We start from the raw sequence: 16645 nt of genomic DNA on the forward strand, positions 1-16645 counted from the left end.
TGTATTGCTGTGAATTTCTTAGTCTACCAGAAAATATCCTCACACGCTGTGGTTGTTGCTGTGTACAAAGTTCTCCTGGTTCTGCTCCTTTCACTCAGCATCAGATCATATAAGACCTTCCAGGCCTCCCTGAAGTCCTCCTGTTCATCATTTCTTATAGCACAATACTATTCATTACATTCATATACCACAACCTGTTTATTCCCCAATTGATAGGCATCCCCTTGATTTCCAGTTTTTGTCCACCACAAAGAGAGCATATTTTTGTACATGTGGGACCCATTCCCATTTTTATGATCTTTTTGGGATACAGTCCTAGATGCAATATTGCTGGGTCAAAGGGTATGCACATTTTTGTAGCCCTTTGGGCATAGTTTCAAATTGCTCTCCAGAATGGTTGGAGCTCAGAACTCCACCAACAATGAATTAGTGTTCCAACTCTTCCACATCTTCTCCAACATTTGTCATCTTCCTGTTTTGTCATGTTAGTCAATCTGATGTGTGTGTGTGTGTGTTTGTTCTTCATTACCAAAGAAGACCATGCCATCAGCGAAATAATGACATGACTTGCATTTGACTTTGTTTTGAGGGAGGGAGGGCTGTGCAGGTCACCAGCCTCACTTCTCCTCCACAGCCATCTGAATCCAGTGACCAGATATTCATCAGAATGACTAGAGATGATCGAGGATGAGGCAATTGGGGTAAAGTGACTTGCCCAAGGTCACACAGCTAATGAGTGTCAAATGTCTGAGGTGAGATTTGAACTCAGGTCCTCCTGACTCCTGCACTGGTGCTCTCTCCATTGCACCACCTAGCTGCCCTAGCCAATCTGATAGGTGTGATGTGGTACCTCAGAGTTGTTTTGATTTGCATCTTTCTAATCAATAGTGATTTAGAGCATTTTTTCAGATGACTATAGCTAGCTTTAATTTCTTTCTCTGAAAACTGCCTGTTCATATCCTTTGACCATTTATCAATTGGGGAATGACTTGTATTTTTGTACATTTGACTCAGTTCTCTATATGTTCTAAAAATGACGCCTTTATCACAGACACTAGCCACAAAAATTCTTTCCCAGTTTTCTGCATCCCTCTGAATCTTGGTTGCACAAAAACTTTTCAGTTTAATGTAAGCAAAATTATCCATCTTGCACTTCATAATGTTCTCTGTCTCTTGTTTTGTCATAAATTTCTCCATTCTCCATAAATCTAACAGATACACTATTCCTTCCTCCTCTAATTTGTTTATAGTATCAATCTTTAGCCCTAGATCATGTATCCATTTGGGCTTTATGCTTGTGTAGAGTGTCAGGCATTGGTCTATGCCCAGTTTCTGCCACACCGTTATCCAGTTTTCCCAGAAGTTTTTGTCAGACTCTGAGTTCTTATCCCAGAAGCTGGGGTCCTTGGGTTTATCAAACAGTAGACTACTATATTCATTGACTACTTTGTCTTCAGTACCTAACATATTCCACTGGTCTACCCCTCTGTTTCCTAGACAGTACCCAGTGGTTTTGATGGTTGCTGCTTTATAATACAATTGAAAGGGCCAGGTCACTTTCCCTAGCATTACTTTTCATTAGTTCCTTTGATATTCTGGACCTTTTGTTCTTCCAGATGAATTTTGATATTATTTTTTCTAGCTCAAGAAAATAATTATCTGGTAGTTTGATTGGTATGGCACTGAGTATGTAAATTAATTTAGGTAAAATTGTCACTTTTATTGTATTAGCTTGGCCTACCCACAAGCAACTGATATTTTCCCACTTACTTAGATCTGACTTTATTTGTGCAAAAAGTGTTTTATAATTTTGTTCATATAGTCCCCAGGTTTCTTTTGGCAGGTAGACTCCCAGATATGTTATAGTGTCTACCGTACCTTTAAGTGGGATTTCTCTTTCTATCACTTGCTGTTGGGCAATACACAAGATTTTAAAGGAAACAAATTATATGGAAAAATAATCATCAGAATTTTTTTTTTAAATCAGACAGTCCAAGTGAAAAGCCCTTGGTCTGAATAAAGAATAGAGAAAAACATTGCCAAGTACTAAGAGAAAAATAATGCACCTAGTACCTGAATGTTACCCAAAGACTTAATGCCATTTATATCATTTACTATATGCTTCAAATTCAGATTGAAAGGTGAAGAGTTGGATGAATTTTTAAAGAATTTCTTGTTGAGATCCAGAAATTCCCAAGAAATTGATAGGCATCACAATATCATGGTTGTGCAATGTCTCAAGGATGGCACTGTGCTGTGGTATTTATTCCTGAAATTCCAGAAAGGAGCAAGCTTTTGGAGAAGCTGTGCTCACTCAGTTTCCCCGCAGTGTTGGAAGAGCTCATAAGTAAAAAAATCTAACACCAGGTTAAGAAATGCTTATTGAGTCATTGACTAAATTGGTTTAAATACCAATTAGATGGTGTCTGTTACTATAGACTCTAATGACAAGCAATACCAAGTTAATTCTAATTTATGTGTTAGGACATTAACAGAAAGAGCTCTGGATTGGGAGTTGGCAAACCTGGGTTAAAATTTCAGTTCTTCTACTTAACTACTTTAAATGGGCATGACCATGACATGGGCAAGTAACTTAAGCTCTATGGATCCTCATTTTCTCTTCTCTAAAACAGGGCCATTAGGTTGTATGATCTCTCAAGTTCCTTCCAGCTCTAAATTCTAAAATCAGCATAGTCAAATGACAGAGCACTGGCCTTGGAAGGAGGAAAACCAGGGTTCTAGTCCACATCTAACACATGCTAATATTATGACTGTGGACAAGCCACTTAATCTCTCAGAGTCCTAGGCAAAACTCTTAAGTTGTAGAATGAGTACCAGTCTATATTGGTAGAGAGGATTTCCTCACTAGCTTTTCCCTCTACAGATGAAATCATGCCTGGTTCAAAATGAATGTAATTGAAAAATTGGACTGGTTGGAACTATATGAATCTCAACTGTACGGATCTCAAAGTCTTTTCTCAAGCTAAGGTTTTATGATGCTGATAAAAGCCTCTTCTTTTAGAGATTTGTATTTATTGGTATATTTATTTGTTATGTTTTTCATATTTCTTTGGAAATAAGTAGCCTTAATGTTTTGCATTTTACAATATACTATTCCTGTTCTTTCCTCTCAGGACGTAGCATTTAGAAATACCATAAAAGGGAGTTACCAGATACCCACAGGTAGAGAATGAGGAGAGTAAACTGCTTTGGCATCACAAAGGCCCAGAATTGTTCCTGTACTCTAGAAGGCATACATGTTGATTTCAGGCTAGTTCATTACAGGTTTAAGAATTTAGCTGATTGGCCCAGAATATGAACTATATAGAAAGAACAAAGAATAAATTTTAGAACCTGAAAAAGAATTCAGTAGATGAATAAGCCTTAAAGTCAGTATTGTGTGCTTTCATAAAGGACAATGATAAGAAAAATAAAATAAAATTAGAATTCTGCGTGTCTGGCATTCATACTAAAACTGACTCTTCCCCAAAACTATATCATGGCACCCATGGAGAAATATGAACTGATAAAATGTTGGGAAATCTTTGCAAGATCAATAAAAAGTTTGTTAGAAATTTTAATCAAATTGTTTTATGGCACAAAAACAGGAAGTATGTGGGAGGGAAGGGAAGGGGAGGAAAGAAGCATTTTGTCATCACCTACTATGTGCTAGGTACTACTAAAAGTGCTTTACAACTATTATCTCATTTGAGACTCACAACAGCCCTGTGTGGTAGGTACTGTTATTATCCCTATTTAACAGTTGAGGAAACTGAGGCAAGCAGGGTTAAATGTCCAAGGTCCAGAGTCACACAGCTAGTGTCTGCAACTGGATTTGAACTCAGGCTTCCTGACTGCTGGCCCAGTGCCCTCTCTGCTGCGCTACCTTATATGCAGGGCTCTAATATTATTTGCTTAATAGTTTGTTTGTACTCCCTTTTGTGTATAGTTCTTACCACACCGAGTCTTTTATACTCTATTTGCCAAAGCTGCAAACAAGGGAAGCTGGGGTCAGGGTGGCATTCTTGAAAGCAGCTTGGTCAGCAGTGATCATCCCTGTGTAGGACAGTTTTTAAAAGTTATTTGCTTTTAAAAAAATGCATGTATTCTAGTTTTTGTTTGTTACATCACCTTCATTTTCATATCTATTTTTCCCTTCTCCCCAGAAAGCCATTCTACATAACAAAGACCAAGAAGGGAGGGAGGGAAGAGAGAGGGAAGGTTGTAGAAGAAGGTGAGAGAAAGAGGGAATGGAGAAGGAGAAGGATAGAGAGATAGAGGAAAGGGAAAGGGGAGGAGGAGAGAGATTAGGAAGGGTGAGGGAGAGGAAGTGAGAGAGGAGAAGGGGAGAGAAGAGAAAGAAGAGAGGGGAGAGAGAGAAAGAGGATGGAGAGAAGGGAAGAAAGGAAAAAGGGAGAGAGAAAAGGAAGGCAGAGGGAGGAGAGAGATGGGGGAAACGGAGGAGAAAGGAGAGAAGGGAAGAAAGGAGGAGATAGAAGTGGGGATAGAAACAAATGTAGCAGGGAGATAGAAACAAGATAGAGGGAGATAGAAACAATTTGATTAAAATGTTTACTCTTCAGGCAGAGAAATGGAGAGAGGAAAAAAGAGGAAAGTGATTTTCCTTTCCACGGTCTCTGTTCCTGTCTGTAGCATATAATCTTATGCATATTATCTTTTGGTTCCCACTCTCAGGCTTTATAGAGTCACTGCATGACTTTTTCCCACACTTTCTGTTGTTTTAATATATGAGCAGGTGAATTTCTGGGAGGAAATTGCCAGGTGCTTCTTATGCCATTTTCTTTTCTGCATGAAATCAAGAAAGTCATGGGAAACTGGTGAAGCTGGAGGGCAGGTGTCCGCTATACTACATACTTTTAATAAATGACAAACTCTGAGCTTAAGATTTTATTGGTTACTTTTTAATGGTTACTTTCTTCCAGGTCTCTTCACCTTTACGAAATGAAAAGCGAGGCTCTTCATACCTCATTTCTGCCCCCGAAGGGAGCTCGGTGGAATTTGTTGACCAACATTCTCAGGGCACAGGAGGGTATTATGCAGAATCCTACTTAAAGAAGAAGCGTGTCTACTGAGGTTCCCTCCATTGGTCGGTCTTCCCGTCTGCTGTGCGTAGCTCATTTCCAGGACCTCTGCTGTTCATCGCTGCCTTAAAGTCGGCCAGACTAGCCATCTCCTTGAAAAAAAAAATAAACAGATTGCTGTTCCCAGGAGGAACGTTGAGTGCTTCACAGATGGCAGATTTGCCAAATGAAAATAAGAAGCAATAATTTTAAAAAAGAAGACATCCACGGAGACCATTTCCTGCTAGTATTAGGTGCATCCTAAATAATGTGTTAAACCTATCATAGATTGCTGAGATTAACAATGTTCCTTATTTTCTGACTGCAGAAACCGATTTTCCCATAATTATTTTGATACCTTCTCTTATCATCTAAAGCAATAAAGAAGAAACCCTTGTTTCTGAGCCTTAGAAGGGTGAGTCTAATGACAGGTTGATCTTTTTTTCCTTTTAATTGACCCTGTAAGCCAACGTGCATTTCAATCTATTTCAGCTAGTAAGTTTCCTTTATAGGTGTGAGATATCATGAGCTAGCAGGAAAAGTTCTGGATTTGGAGTCCAAGGACCTGGGTTCGCGTAACTACTTTCTGTTACTTACCACTTTGTTCACCTTAAGCATACCTAAATTCTCTACTTTCCTCATCTACAAAATGAAGAGTCTGGACCTTTAAGTTTCCTTTGAAGTCTATGATCATCTGAGCTTTGTCCATAGTTGTAAAAAAGCATGTTTCAAGCAACAGCCATGACTTTTTTTTTTTTTTTTGAGAAAGCTTTATGTGCAAAAAGAAATTTCTGGCATACAATCAGCTTTGCAGCACAAACTCCATGTGGAGACATACAGGTAGTGTGATTGTTTGGTAGAAGACGGTTAGCCATAGCTTTATTTCTTTTGTAGTTATTTTATTTGGAAAGTATGAGAATTACTTTGCATTTTAAAAATCACTTTTTTCTACTTACATGTGTGAAACAGTGAAAAACAACTAAATAGCCTAGAATCACTTTTCTTTTTCAGTTGTAATTGTGAAAAACTCATCTTGATGTTGTCACCACTTCTTTTGGCTTGGGTAATCGAGTCCTCACAAGAGGGAGCTGGCTAACTTTAGCTTGCCTTTAAAGGCTCTGGGGGCTTTGGGGAAAGGCCTTTGGCCCTCCAAAGTGTCCATGAATTTGACTCTGTCCACACTTGACATTCATTCACCATGGACTTGTGGTTGGCAGGAAGGCCAAGGCTCCTTACCTGGCTTCCTACGTTCAGTCACTCTCATTTTGGTGGTCCACTCCATCATTCTTCCAAAGCAGTCAAGGGATCAGTATCTTCCTGTTACCCCAGGAGATAAGCAAATGCTTTTGCAAATGTCAAAGCACTATGTGAATGCTAGTTTTGACTATTATTATTCTGAAGGAGCCTATTGTGGTACCAGTATTTATTACCTCTTTGATCTTGAGGATCAAATGAGATATTTGTAAAGCACTTAGCATAGGGCCTGGCACATAGTAGGTGCTTAATAAATGCTTGTCCTCTCCCTCCCCCATGAACCTAACCCTTTATTTACGATCTTCAGTGTAGACCGTAACCTGTACAATACTGGACAGCGCTATCGCTAAGCCTGAAGGATACAGGAAAGCCCTGCGATCCAGAAAGTGTGTGAGGTCCCAGTGCTGTAACTGATCCCATCAACCGTGGTTCTTTAAGGACCTCAAGCTTGTGCACAATAGAATTAAAGGTGTCCTCGGCCATTTTTAAAATTTCTTATGTTTGAGACACAAAGAAAAGCTTCCCTGTTTTCATTATGTCGGATGGTGTTGATGCTTCCTCATGCTTTGTGCACTCTGTAGAGAATTTTAATTTGCTTCACTTCCTGCCTATTCTTTCTGTTCCTTAAACGCATCTATTTAACTCCAGCATGTAGCCAAGTGCCTTGCACACAGTAGGCACTTAATAAATGCTTGTTGATTGATCGGATGTTTTGAAAATTAAACTGAGGTAGTTACATAGCTCTTTCTAAGAGTTCTTCAACTTGCAAATGATTTCATTCGGGCTAGATTCATGATTTCATTGATAAAGGGAACTCCCAATGGAGAAACTTCCTCTACCAGTGAAGATGCCATATGAGCATCTGCTGTAGGTCAAGTGATCTGTCCAGGGTCATCCAGCAAGGAAGGGGGTACAGAGAGGGGAGGGGCTTGAGCACCAGATGTCCTGATGATCAGCCCTACCATGCTGCTTCTCATCTTCAGCCGTATAATGTGTTTATTTGACAACTCCCTCATAACTGATCTATGCCCCATGCTTTCCTTTCCCTTGTTCCTTCCTGCCTTGCATCCAGTGTTTTCAGGGATCAGTAGTCCTTCTCAAGAGAAGGAAACAGGAAAGTGAAGAAAGAAAACTCTAAAATCAGGATCGTTAACAAGCAGCTGCACGGACCCATCAGAGTTCTTTTGTGTAGAGGATTGAAACCCTGGCCAAAAGGAAAGAGTTGGGGGTGCTGGGAATTTTTTATCTGGGTTACCCCTATTGCTTTTTACTATAATCAGTAACCTGGCCCATTATTGGGGAGAAGGGGGAACCATAAAGATTCTGTATTATAATTATTTTTCTATGTAATCAAACTAAAATGCTGTGTTCATCTAATTCTTAATATTAAAAAGACATATGCATGTCAATTCTTTATTATATTTATTTGTATAAAGAGTAACAAAGTGCATATAGGTTGTACACAGGTTCCAAACAGGTACAATTGTGGGTAATGCTGGAACATTCCACTACCTGCATCAGACAAACACACAGATGTGGGCAAGGGTATAAAATGAAGTCCTTAGCTCACTACACAAATTTGAACAGGCCATCTCTCCATCTGTCCATCTGTCTGTCTCTATTGCCAGCCCTGAATCTTTCCAAAAAGCATTTTTTGAGATAAAAAGGTGAAAAGCAATGGCACACTAGTACTATGGAGTTTTGAGTGACTCTTCAGACAGACATTCCAAAAACTATTCATATTCACATTCGACTGGCGACCACATCATTTTAACTGGCTAGCTAGCTATCCCCAAGCAATCCCCAAAGTTGGTACACACCTTTCAGCCAGCACTAGCTTCCAAGCAGTAAGATTCCTCTAGGTGGCGTTCTGCTACCTTGTCTCAGCGTCCCTGTTCTATGTGATGGGGATGTAGTCAATATCTAGCGGCTCCCCGTAATGATTATTGGCTCTGTGCCTATGCTCATTACATAAAGACCTTTTGCCTTTTCATGTCAAGTACAGAAACACCCTAAATTATAATACAGTTTACATGGTGTGTCTAAATGGTTTCCATCCAACATAAAACCACAGACTTGTGGTTTTATAAAACCAGCTTGACTTCTTAAGTGTCTAAATCCTTAGGAAGAATTTCTTTTTGTGGCAAAGTTTGAAAATTAAAAAAAGTACATTTGCGTTTTTATTTTTAAAAAAGAATGAAAAGAAAGAAAACCTATCGCGTGATATTGGGACTCTTCTAGCTCAGCTGGTTAGAACATGTTGATAACAAGGTCAACGCCATCCATTCAATTCCCAGGTCAGTTCAGATTCAGACAGAAAGAGGTCCTGTCCAGTAGGCACAGGCTGCATCCCTTTGTCCAGTCAGTCTTTTTACAGATGGTCACCAGAGATCCAAGAAGATGACTTGTGAGAAGAAGAGCTCAAGTAGAATTCCCTTCATTTTCAAAGGTCAGTATGCGAACTGGCATTTGATAGAAGGTTTGGTCCATTTGATTAGATACTGGAAGTTTGTATGTACAATGAAAGGTAATTTGATCAGCCTACAGCCCCTGCCTCAATTTGACAAGTCAGAAAAATGGACTCAGTTTCATATCATAACTCGTAACCACCAGAGAAAGCAAATAATTTGAGGGAGGATTTGGGCCAGCTTTCTTGCTGCTGGAAATAACCATTCTTGTGAGAAGTCACGTGAGTGTTACTAAAACCATGAGCGGCCAGCAAGCCCAGTAATATGAGAGCCGCCATCTGCAGTGACCGGTGGTAGACATCTTCCAACAAGAGGAGTGCTTAAAAAATGTGAGTTTCTTATCATCACCGATAAAGAAACATCTGAAGATGTTAAGCCCCTCTGAACACATAAATACTTTATGAATGAATGATGAAATTTGGGGAGAATACAAATGTTTTAAATTTTTTTGAAAAAAAAGAACCCTCCCCACCCCTCAACTGAGCTTAGGGACTTAACTTCTAGAGAGGGCAAACCACCAACTGTTGGGCAATGCAAACAAAAAAAATGTTTTTTGGGGGGATGCTCATGCCCCAACACTTAGAGAAGTGCCTTGCACACAGTAGGCACTTAAAGCAATGTTTGAATTGATAGGATCTTATTTTATAAGTGCTTCAAATCCACGAATGAGGTTCTGAAAGGATGTTCTATTGTTTGGTTGGTACTCCCAGCATTTCTTCATCAGTTGGTAAACCTGTAAAAAAAAAGCAGTAGCAAAAATGTTGGTATTGTTTGGGTTTGCTTTTCAAAGTGGATTTTAAAAAATGAAAGTTATGAGTCAAAAAAGAGATAATTTAAAATGAGATTAGAGAGTATTTGGCAGAAAGATGTAACTGAACTGGATACAATTTGCAAAAAGTTCAACAAGCTTATTGGTTCACCCAATGTCCATGCAAACTCAAAATGCTACCAGTTCTAAGTCCAAGATTATAGATAGAAGAAGCCTGGAGCTGATTGATCAAATTCCACATTGGAAATGAATTTGCACACCCCTCATGCTTCATTTATATCCTTCTCCCAATTCCTACTGCTTAATTATAGCCAAAATTATCTCTTATGACGTTTTGTCATTATAGTTTTAAATTCATAAAAATTGAAGGCTATATTGAATGCAGAAAAGATAACATAACTTAGTCACACCACATTCAGTCTCAAAGTTCTACCTGCCTTAGTGGGCTTAGAGATGGCAAAACATATAAAGACAGAGGGAGACATAATATGGAGTAAGCGATTTGGCTCAAGGTGTGGAGTGAATTTTTTCCCTCATGTCTCAACAGTATCTTTTAAGGAAGATCTTCCCTCTCATTATCTACCTCCTCTCCACCCAGGATCCCCATCTGACCCAATGGTCTTTAGCTTCTTGGTGTGTGTTACAATGGAATGTCACATGAATACCTCTTCTGGGCAGTTAGGTGGGCACTGCAAACGTTTTCCATCCTTTAATGCACGCACAAGCCTTGTGACGGTCATCTGCCCTTGAGTGGGGCCGATCATCTTTAAGAACATCTGGACAAAACAAAACCATCGAAGGTATTTGGCCCGGGCTGTGTTAGTTAACAATTTCATCTCACTTTCAATTTCTTGTTCGCTTGTTTTAAGGATAAGCAGTAAAACTGGCTTTACTCTTTCCCTTACCTACAGGATAATGTCTACTTTTCTTGCTGGGCATTCATGGCCCTCATCCATCTGGTGTCATCTTCTCTTTTTACTTTTCTTTCCTCCTACCCCTCTATTATTACTGTTGTGGTTGTTGTGGCTGCTCTTACTCCCACTACCTACTAGTACTACTACTGCTACTACTAATGATACTACCACTACTACTAATGACTTAAATGCTGTCCTTCAGAATCTAGTTCATATCTCTCAAGTGCTCTTTGAAGCTTCTCTGACCCTTCCAGGGTACAAGGATCATGCCTTTCCCTGATCTCAGCAATCTGCCTTTCTGTGCTCCTCTTTGGCATTTAAAAGTTGTCTGTCAGGAAGACTTGAGTTCAAGTTCAGCCTTATAAACTCTCTAGTTGTGTGACCTTAGGCAAGTCACTTAAACTCTCACAGCCTCAGTTTCCCTATCTGTAAAACAGGGGCAAATAAAAGCACCTACCTTTTTCATGAAGATTGAATGAGACAACCTTAAAGCACTGTAGAAATTCTAGCTATTATTATTACTGATCTTATTTTCCTACCTCCTTGGGGGCCAGGACTAGACCATTATTATTTTGTAATATGTAGCTCAAAACATATAGCACAAGAATTCAATATTTATTTGTTGAATAAACTAACTCAAATGGGAAAAATCAATTTTTTATCTCCAACTGAGTTAAGTCTCTATTATAACATCCCATTTTAACAGACTCAGGAAATTAGTCAGGAGTGGACAGTTAGAGTGGCAAAAAGGGCTCCTTTTATTTATGTGACCTTTGGGGAAAAAAAAGAAAGAAAAACAATTACCGCCATGGGACTGGATTCTGAATCGCAGTAGGTGAGGAGTTCATGTAACGTGACCCCAAATGACCAGACATCAGAGGCGATATAAAATTTGCACTGAACTAAACACTCTGGGGCATACCTGGAAAGGAAAGACAATATGAATCATGTGATTTTCTTGGAGTGAGAAACTGACAGACATCATTGCTCACAAATGAAATAGATCAGAGTTAGTGGGAGTTCTGGGGACGAGTCTAGAGACCTGGTTCTGGGGCTCGCCTCTCAGACCCTCAGTCTCCTCCTCAGTAACTCAGATAAGAATATCTGCACATTTCACCTCTTTGGAACTAGTGAGAAGAGCACTGTCTTAGCCTCAAAGAGTATAATGAGAGGCAAGTGACAGAAACGTTGCTATTTCCAAGATTCACATTTTCCCTGATGCCAAAGGTACTCCTCCCACTGATCACAGCCACCCTTTTTCTGTAGGGGAAAATTTCACAAATGGAGGGAAATCCCATTACCAAAGCAGATCTGTGACAGTTCTTGAATATAAAATCTGTCAGGCTGTGGCACTGACAGGGTCAGAGATTTGCCAGGGTCATCATGTATCAGAGGCAGCACCTGAACCCAGGCTTTTCTGACTGAGGCCAGTTCTACCCACTGTGCAACATGGCTCCATTTAATCTTAGCAAATGGCTTAATGAGTTCCTCTGACCAATCTTAGGATGATGAGCCTTTCCAAACAGCCAGGCTAATCCTAAAACAATGGAGGATGGCCTTCAGTTTCTCCATCTGCACGCACTAGATGACCTCTGAGAAACCTGCAAGCTCTACATCTTAGATCTCATGAAATGGATGAAGGAATCCCTTACTGCACCCTAAACCTTTCCAAACCAGTGGGATATTGGGCTTTGATGACCCCAAATCACCTCCATACTACATGGATGAGTGTTCTCATCCATAATATGGGGGCATAAATCGCCTCAATGGATTGCTGCAAGAACGTCAAGCAATGTTCTGTGTCTACTTTGCTCTTTGGCTCTGCTCTTTACCAGAAAACAGGACTGTCCCGATCATCTTTCACTGTGTAGTACTCCTTATCTGTTTCGATGGCTTTCGTTAAACCAAAATCTCCAATCTTCACGCGGTGCTCATTTTCAACAAGGACATTTCTGGCTGCCAAATCTCGGTGGACATACTGACAGGACCCCAGATAGTCCATCCCCTGAGGAAGGAAAAAGAGAGTAAGGCTCCCTTGTTGTATTCACCAAAAATGACCATCTGTATGGCCTCAAGGATGTTTTTTCTTCATTTTTTTTTAACCCAGCAATGACTCCTCACAGGGGTAGCATGACCTGGTAGACACAGGATAGATGTGGAGTTGGGAAGCCCTGTGTTCAAATCCCACTTCTGACACTTAGTAGCTCTACTGGACATCATTTCACTTTTCAGGACCCCCAGACTGCAATTTACAGTCATGGTTCTGCCTCAGGGAAAGGTATTTCCACCCCAGTAATTCCTACACTGATGAAATCACTGTCGTCAAGAGGACATGATCACATCAAGTAATTTAGCTGCACTTTCTTTCAGCTCTGTAGAGCTTCCTTCTCTAAGAAAGTTCAGTGCTCTATCCACTAGGCCACGATGACCCCATTCCCTACAGTGGCCCTGCAGGGGCCAAATCCCAACTGCAATTCTGGACTAAGCTGCCCAATCTCAGCTGCTTCCTGACTGCCCCTGTGGGCCCTTCTTCCATTGGTGTATTCTGCCCAGAACCACCATGTTAGGGCAGGACCCCAGACCAGCAATTCCTGGTCTTCCGGGCCGGGGTCACCAAACAATACAGAAAGAGACCTGCAAGCCACAGACTGACTTAGAAAAACACACATTTGTGGATTTATTGTTGAGTAGTTTCCAGCTGTGTCCCACTCTCCGTGACCCCATGTGGGCTTTTCTTGGCAGAGAGACTGGAGTGGTTTGCCATTTTATAGATGAGGAAACTGAAGCAAACAACAAGTAAGTGTCTGAGTGTCTGAGGCTAGATTTGAACTCAGAAAGATGAGTTTCCCTGTCTCCAGGCCTGGCACTCTGCATATGGTGCCCCCTAGTGGCCTATTTGCCACACTGCCAGTACCTACATCCCAGGGCTGTTGTGAGGATAAATGGTTAGTGCAGTACCTGGCACATATTAAGTACTGGTAAACTGACTACATGTATGACGTGGGACAGGTCGCCTATCCTCTTGAAGGCTCATTTTCTCATGGAAAATGAGGAAGTTGGACCAGCTAACCTAAGGTCCTTTCTGTTCTAAATCCTAGATCCCGTGACCTTGTAAAAATAAAACATTAAATTAGCCAGGTGAAAAACTGACAAACCACAAAGGCAGCTGGGGACATCATAGTGCACAGAGCTCCAGGTCTGGAGTCAGGAAGACTCATCCCCCCCTGAGTTCAAGTCCAGCCTCAGACACTTACCAGCTGTGCAACCCTGGACAAGTCACTTCACCCTATTTGCCTCAGTTTTCTCATCTGTAAAATGAGCTGAGAAGGAAATGACCACTCCAGTACCTCCAGTACCTCTGCCAAAAAACCCCAAATAGGTCACAGAGAGTTGGACATGACTGAAAAAGGATTGAACAACACTAGCCAATGAAGAGCTAATTTCCCAGGGAAGGGGCATCCAATATCAGACCCCCTTCTTACCTTACAAATCTGAACCGCATACTTCAGCTGCTGTTTGAGGTTGATTTTGTTCTTATTTCTAGGAAGATATTCCTTAAGACTCCCAGAAGGCAGGAACTCCATTATAAGTTTAATCCTGTTACCCCCTGTTTAAGAAAAAATAAGCATAAGAATCTAAGGTGGTAAATCGCTGCTGTTTGATTAACTCATTTTCCTGCTGGCTTCTAAATAAACCATGAGAAAAAGAAACCCAGATGACTAGGTTAGAAGACAACTCTTCTTCAAGTGATTGATTTTAAAGACACACTACCAATTATAAATGGCGTCTATATTCTCCAGACAGCTGGAAAGTAGAGCCTGTGTCTCTTAGGTAGTTGAGGAAGATATTTTGGTCTAGTGTAAAGTGTGGGCTCTAGAACTGGGAAAGCCTGAGATCAAATCTCCACTCAAGCATTTTACTGACCCTTCTATCCAAGAGATTTCTTAACCCTGGAACCTGAGTCTCTTCTATAAAATGAGCATAAGAAAAGCCCTTCGTCACAAGGTCCCAGAGAGAATCATATGAGGGGATAGGCACTAGCACAAATGGTGGTGAGTATTTTTCTATCACACCTCTACCTGGCCCCAGGTGAAAAGCAGTTCCCACAGACAAGTGCTGACTACATGTGTTTTGAATGAATGGATGACCACATGGCAACAATTAGAAATCCAAAGCTAACAGCTTCCCTCTCTTGGCTATTTCCAACTTATCCTGTACCAGGGCTGGGGAACCTGCAGCCTCAAGGCCACAGGTGACCTTCTAGGTCCTTGGGTATGTTTTTTCTGTCTGAGTACAAGTTTTACAGAACAAATCCTTTTACTGAGGGGACTCTCTGCCTAATAGTTTGCATGGTTTCTCCTCCAGTAGACTGTGGGTTCTTTCAGTATTTTCTGACTTTCTTTGCATCCTCAGCCCTTAGTGAAGTTCCTGGCATATGGTAAGTGCTTAATAAATGCTTGTTCATTGACTGACTAATGCACTAATCAATCTAAACCAACAGTAAGAAAGTAAGGCAAATACTGTTTGGCAGACCATCCAATCTGGTTGCTCTCAGCTGAGCAATGCCAGTGGCCATGTGAGGTTATTAAAAGTCTAGAACTATCCAGGACTCTTCCCTTGCTCAGGGAAAGGAGCTCAAAGATTTGGATACTGAAGGGAAGCTTGCTGGGTAGGACAGCATTGGGCACTATTCCAAAGTATTCCAGGCTCTGTGCTGAACACTGCTCTGGACAAGGCTTGGGTCCTATGCAGGAAGAGAGGCCAGATCAACCAGCAGGCTAGAAGGCGGGCAGCTGGCTTGGCTTTATGTCCTTTAGAAGCGTGAGGCTCAGCTTCCTTTTCCCCTCACCCTGCCCCCCCCTCCCATCCTGACATCTAGCTCTGATATCAGCATGAGCCAGGCCCCACCCCATAGGAAAGCATCTCATACCATCTTCTGTACAAATCCCTTTGTATTTCACAATGTTTTCATGATAAAGGTTCTTCAAGATTTCGATCTCCTTCTTCAGGTCAGCGATCTGGTTGCCTCCACTCTCTGGCTTCAGAGACTTGACTGCAACTTGCTCACCAGTATTGTCCCCCTCAGGGTCATACCTGCAGAGTTCTACTTTCCCAAAGTGACCCTGGGTGGTGAGAGAGAAAGACAGAGAGACAGAGGGAGAGAGAGAGACAGACGGAGGAAGGGACGGAGGGAGGGAGAGAGGGAGGGAAGAAGGAAAGAAGGAGAGACAAGAGGAGGAGAGGGACAGGGGGAGAGGGAGGAGGAGAGGGAGAAGAAGGAGAAAAGGCAGAGAGGGAGAGGTCACAGAACAGGTTCAGAATCAAGCTTATTTGCTGTTCCTTATATACAAGATTCCATTTCCCATCCTCGCACCTTCACCCCAGATATCCTCCATGTCTGGAATGCACTCCCTCTTCACTTCTACCTCTATTCTAGAATCTCTGACTTCCTTCAAAGTTAGTCTCAGTATCCTGTCAGAGACAGTGGCGTAGAACACCTGAATCAGGAAGACATGAGTTCAAATGTGCCCTTAGACACTTCCTAACTGTGTAAACCTGGGCAAGTCACTTAAACCCTGACTGCCTCAGTTTCCTCATCTGTAAAATGGGATAATAAGAACACCTACTTCCCAGGGTTATTGTGAGGACAGAATGAGACAATAACTGTGAAGTGCTTAGCACAGTGCCTGACACAGGGTAAGATGATTAGTGCTTAACAGATGCTGAAACCACATCCACCAAGAGTCCAACTCCTCCATTTTAGCAAGTGACTTGCCCGGGGTCACACAGCTAGTAGATATCTGTGTGTTCGTGTGTTTGTCCTTCATTGCCAAAGAAGACCATGCCATCAGAGAAATAATGACATGACTTGCACTGGACTTTGAGTGAGGGAGGGCTGTTCAGGTCACCAGCCTCACTTCTCCTCCAGAGCCATCTGAATCCAGTGACCGGATATTCATCAGGATGACTGGAGATGACCCAGGATGAGGCAATTAGGGTTAAGTGACTTGCCCAAGGTCACACAGTTAGTGAGAGTCTAGTGTCTGAGGTGAGATTTGAACTCAGGTCCTCCTGAGTCCTGCACTGGTGCTCTATCCACTGCACCACTTAGCTGCCCCAGTAGGTATCTGAGGCAAGATAAGAACGTCCCTCTTCCTG

The 16645-nt window shown here is 41.5% G+C and overlaps 2 protein-coding genes across 9 annotated transcripts in view; one reads left to right on the forward strand and one right to left on the reverse strand.

The window, feature by feature from the left end:
- RAVER2 (ribonucleoprotein, PTB binding 2) overlaps nt 1–7744 on the forward strand; it is a 100193-nt gene extending 92449 nt beyond the window's left edge. For all 3 annotated transcript variants that reach the window (XM_072649742.1, XM_072649744.1, XM_072649745.1), the window contains exon 12: nt 4944–7744. In XM_072649742.1, coding sequence (XP_072505843.1) covers nt 4944–5093 — 150 coding nt within the window. In that variant the 3' untranslated portion in view covers nt 5094–7744. The remainder of the gene's footprint in view (nt 1–4943) is intronic.
- The window catches only part of JAK1 (Janus kinase 1), a 140000-nt gene continuing 131095 nt past the window's right edge, over nt 7741–16645 (reverse strand). For all 6 annotated transcript variants that reach the window (XM_072649741.1, XM_072649738.1, XM_072649739.1 and 3 more), the window contains 6 exons: nt 15417–15609; nt 13969–14093; nt 12319–12491; nt 11291–11408; nt 10238–10348; nt 7741–9536 (listed from right to left, as the gene is read on the reverse strand). In XM_072649741.1, the coding sequence (XP_072505842.1) occupies nt 9441–9536; nt 10238–10348; nt 11291–11408; nt 12319–12491; nt 13969–14093; nt 15417–15609 (816 nt within the window). In that variant the 3' untranslated portion in view covers nt 7741–9440. The remainder of the gene's footprint in view (nt 9537–10237; nt 10349–11290; nt 11409–12318; nt 12492–13968; nt 14094–15416; nt 15610–16645) is intronic.

Source organism: Notamacropus eugenii, chromosome 2 (assembly GCF_028372415.1).
Source record: "Notamacropus eugenii isolate mMacEug1 chromosome 2, mMacEug1.pri_v2, whole genome shotgun sequence".
NCBI lineage: Eukaryota > Metazoa > Chordata > Mammalia > Diprotodontia > Macropodidae > Notamacropus > Notamacropus eugenii.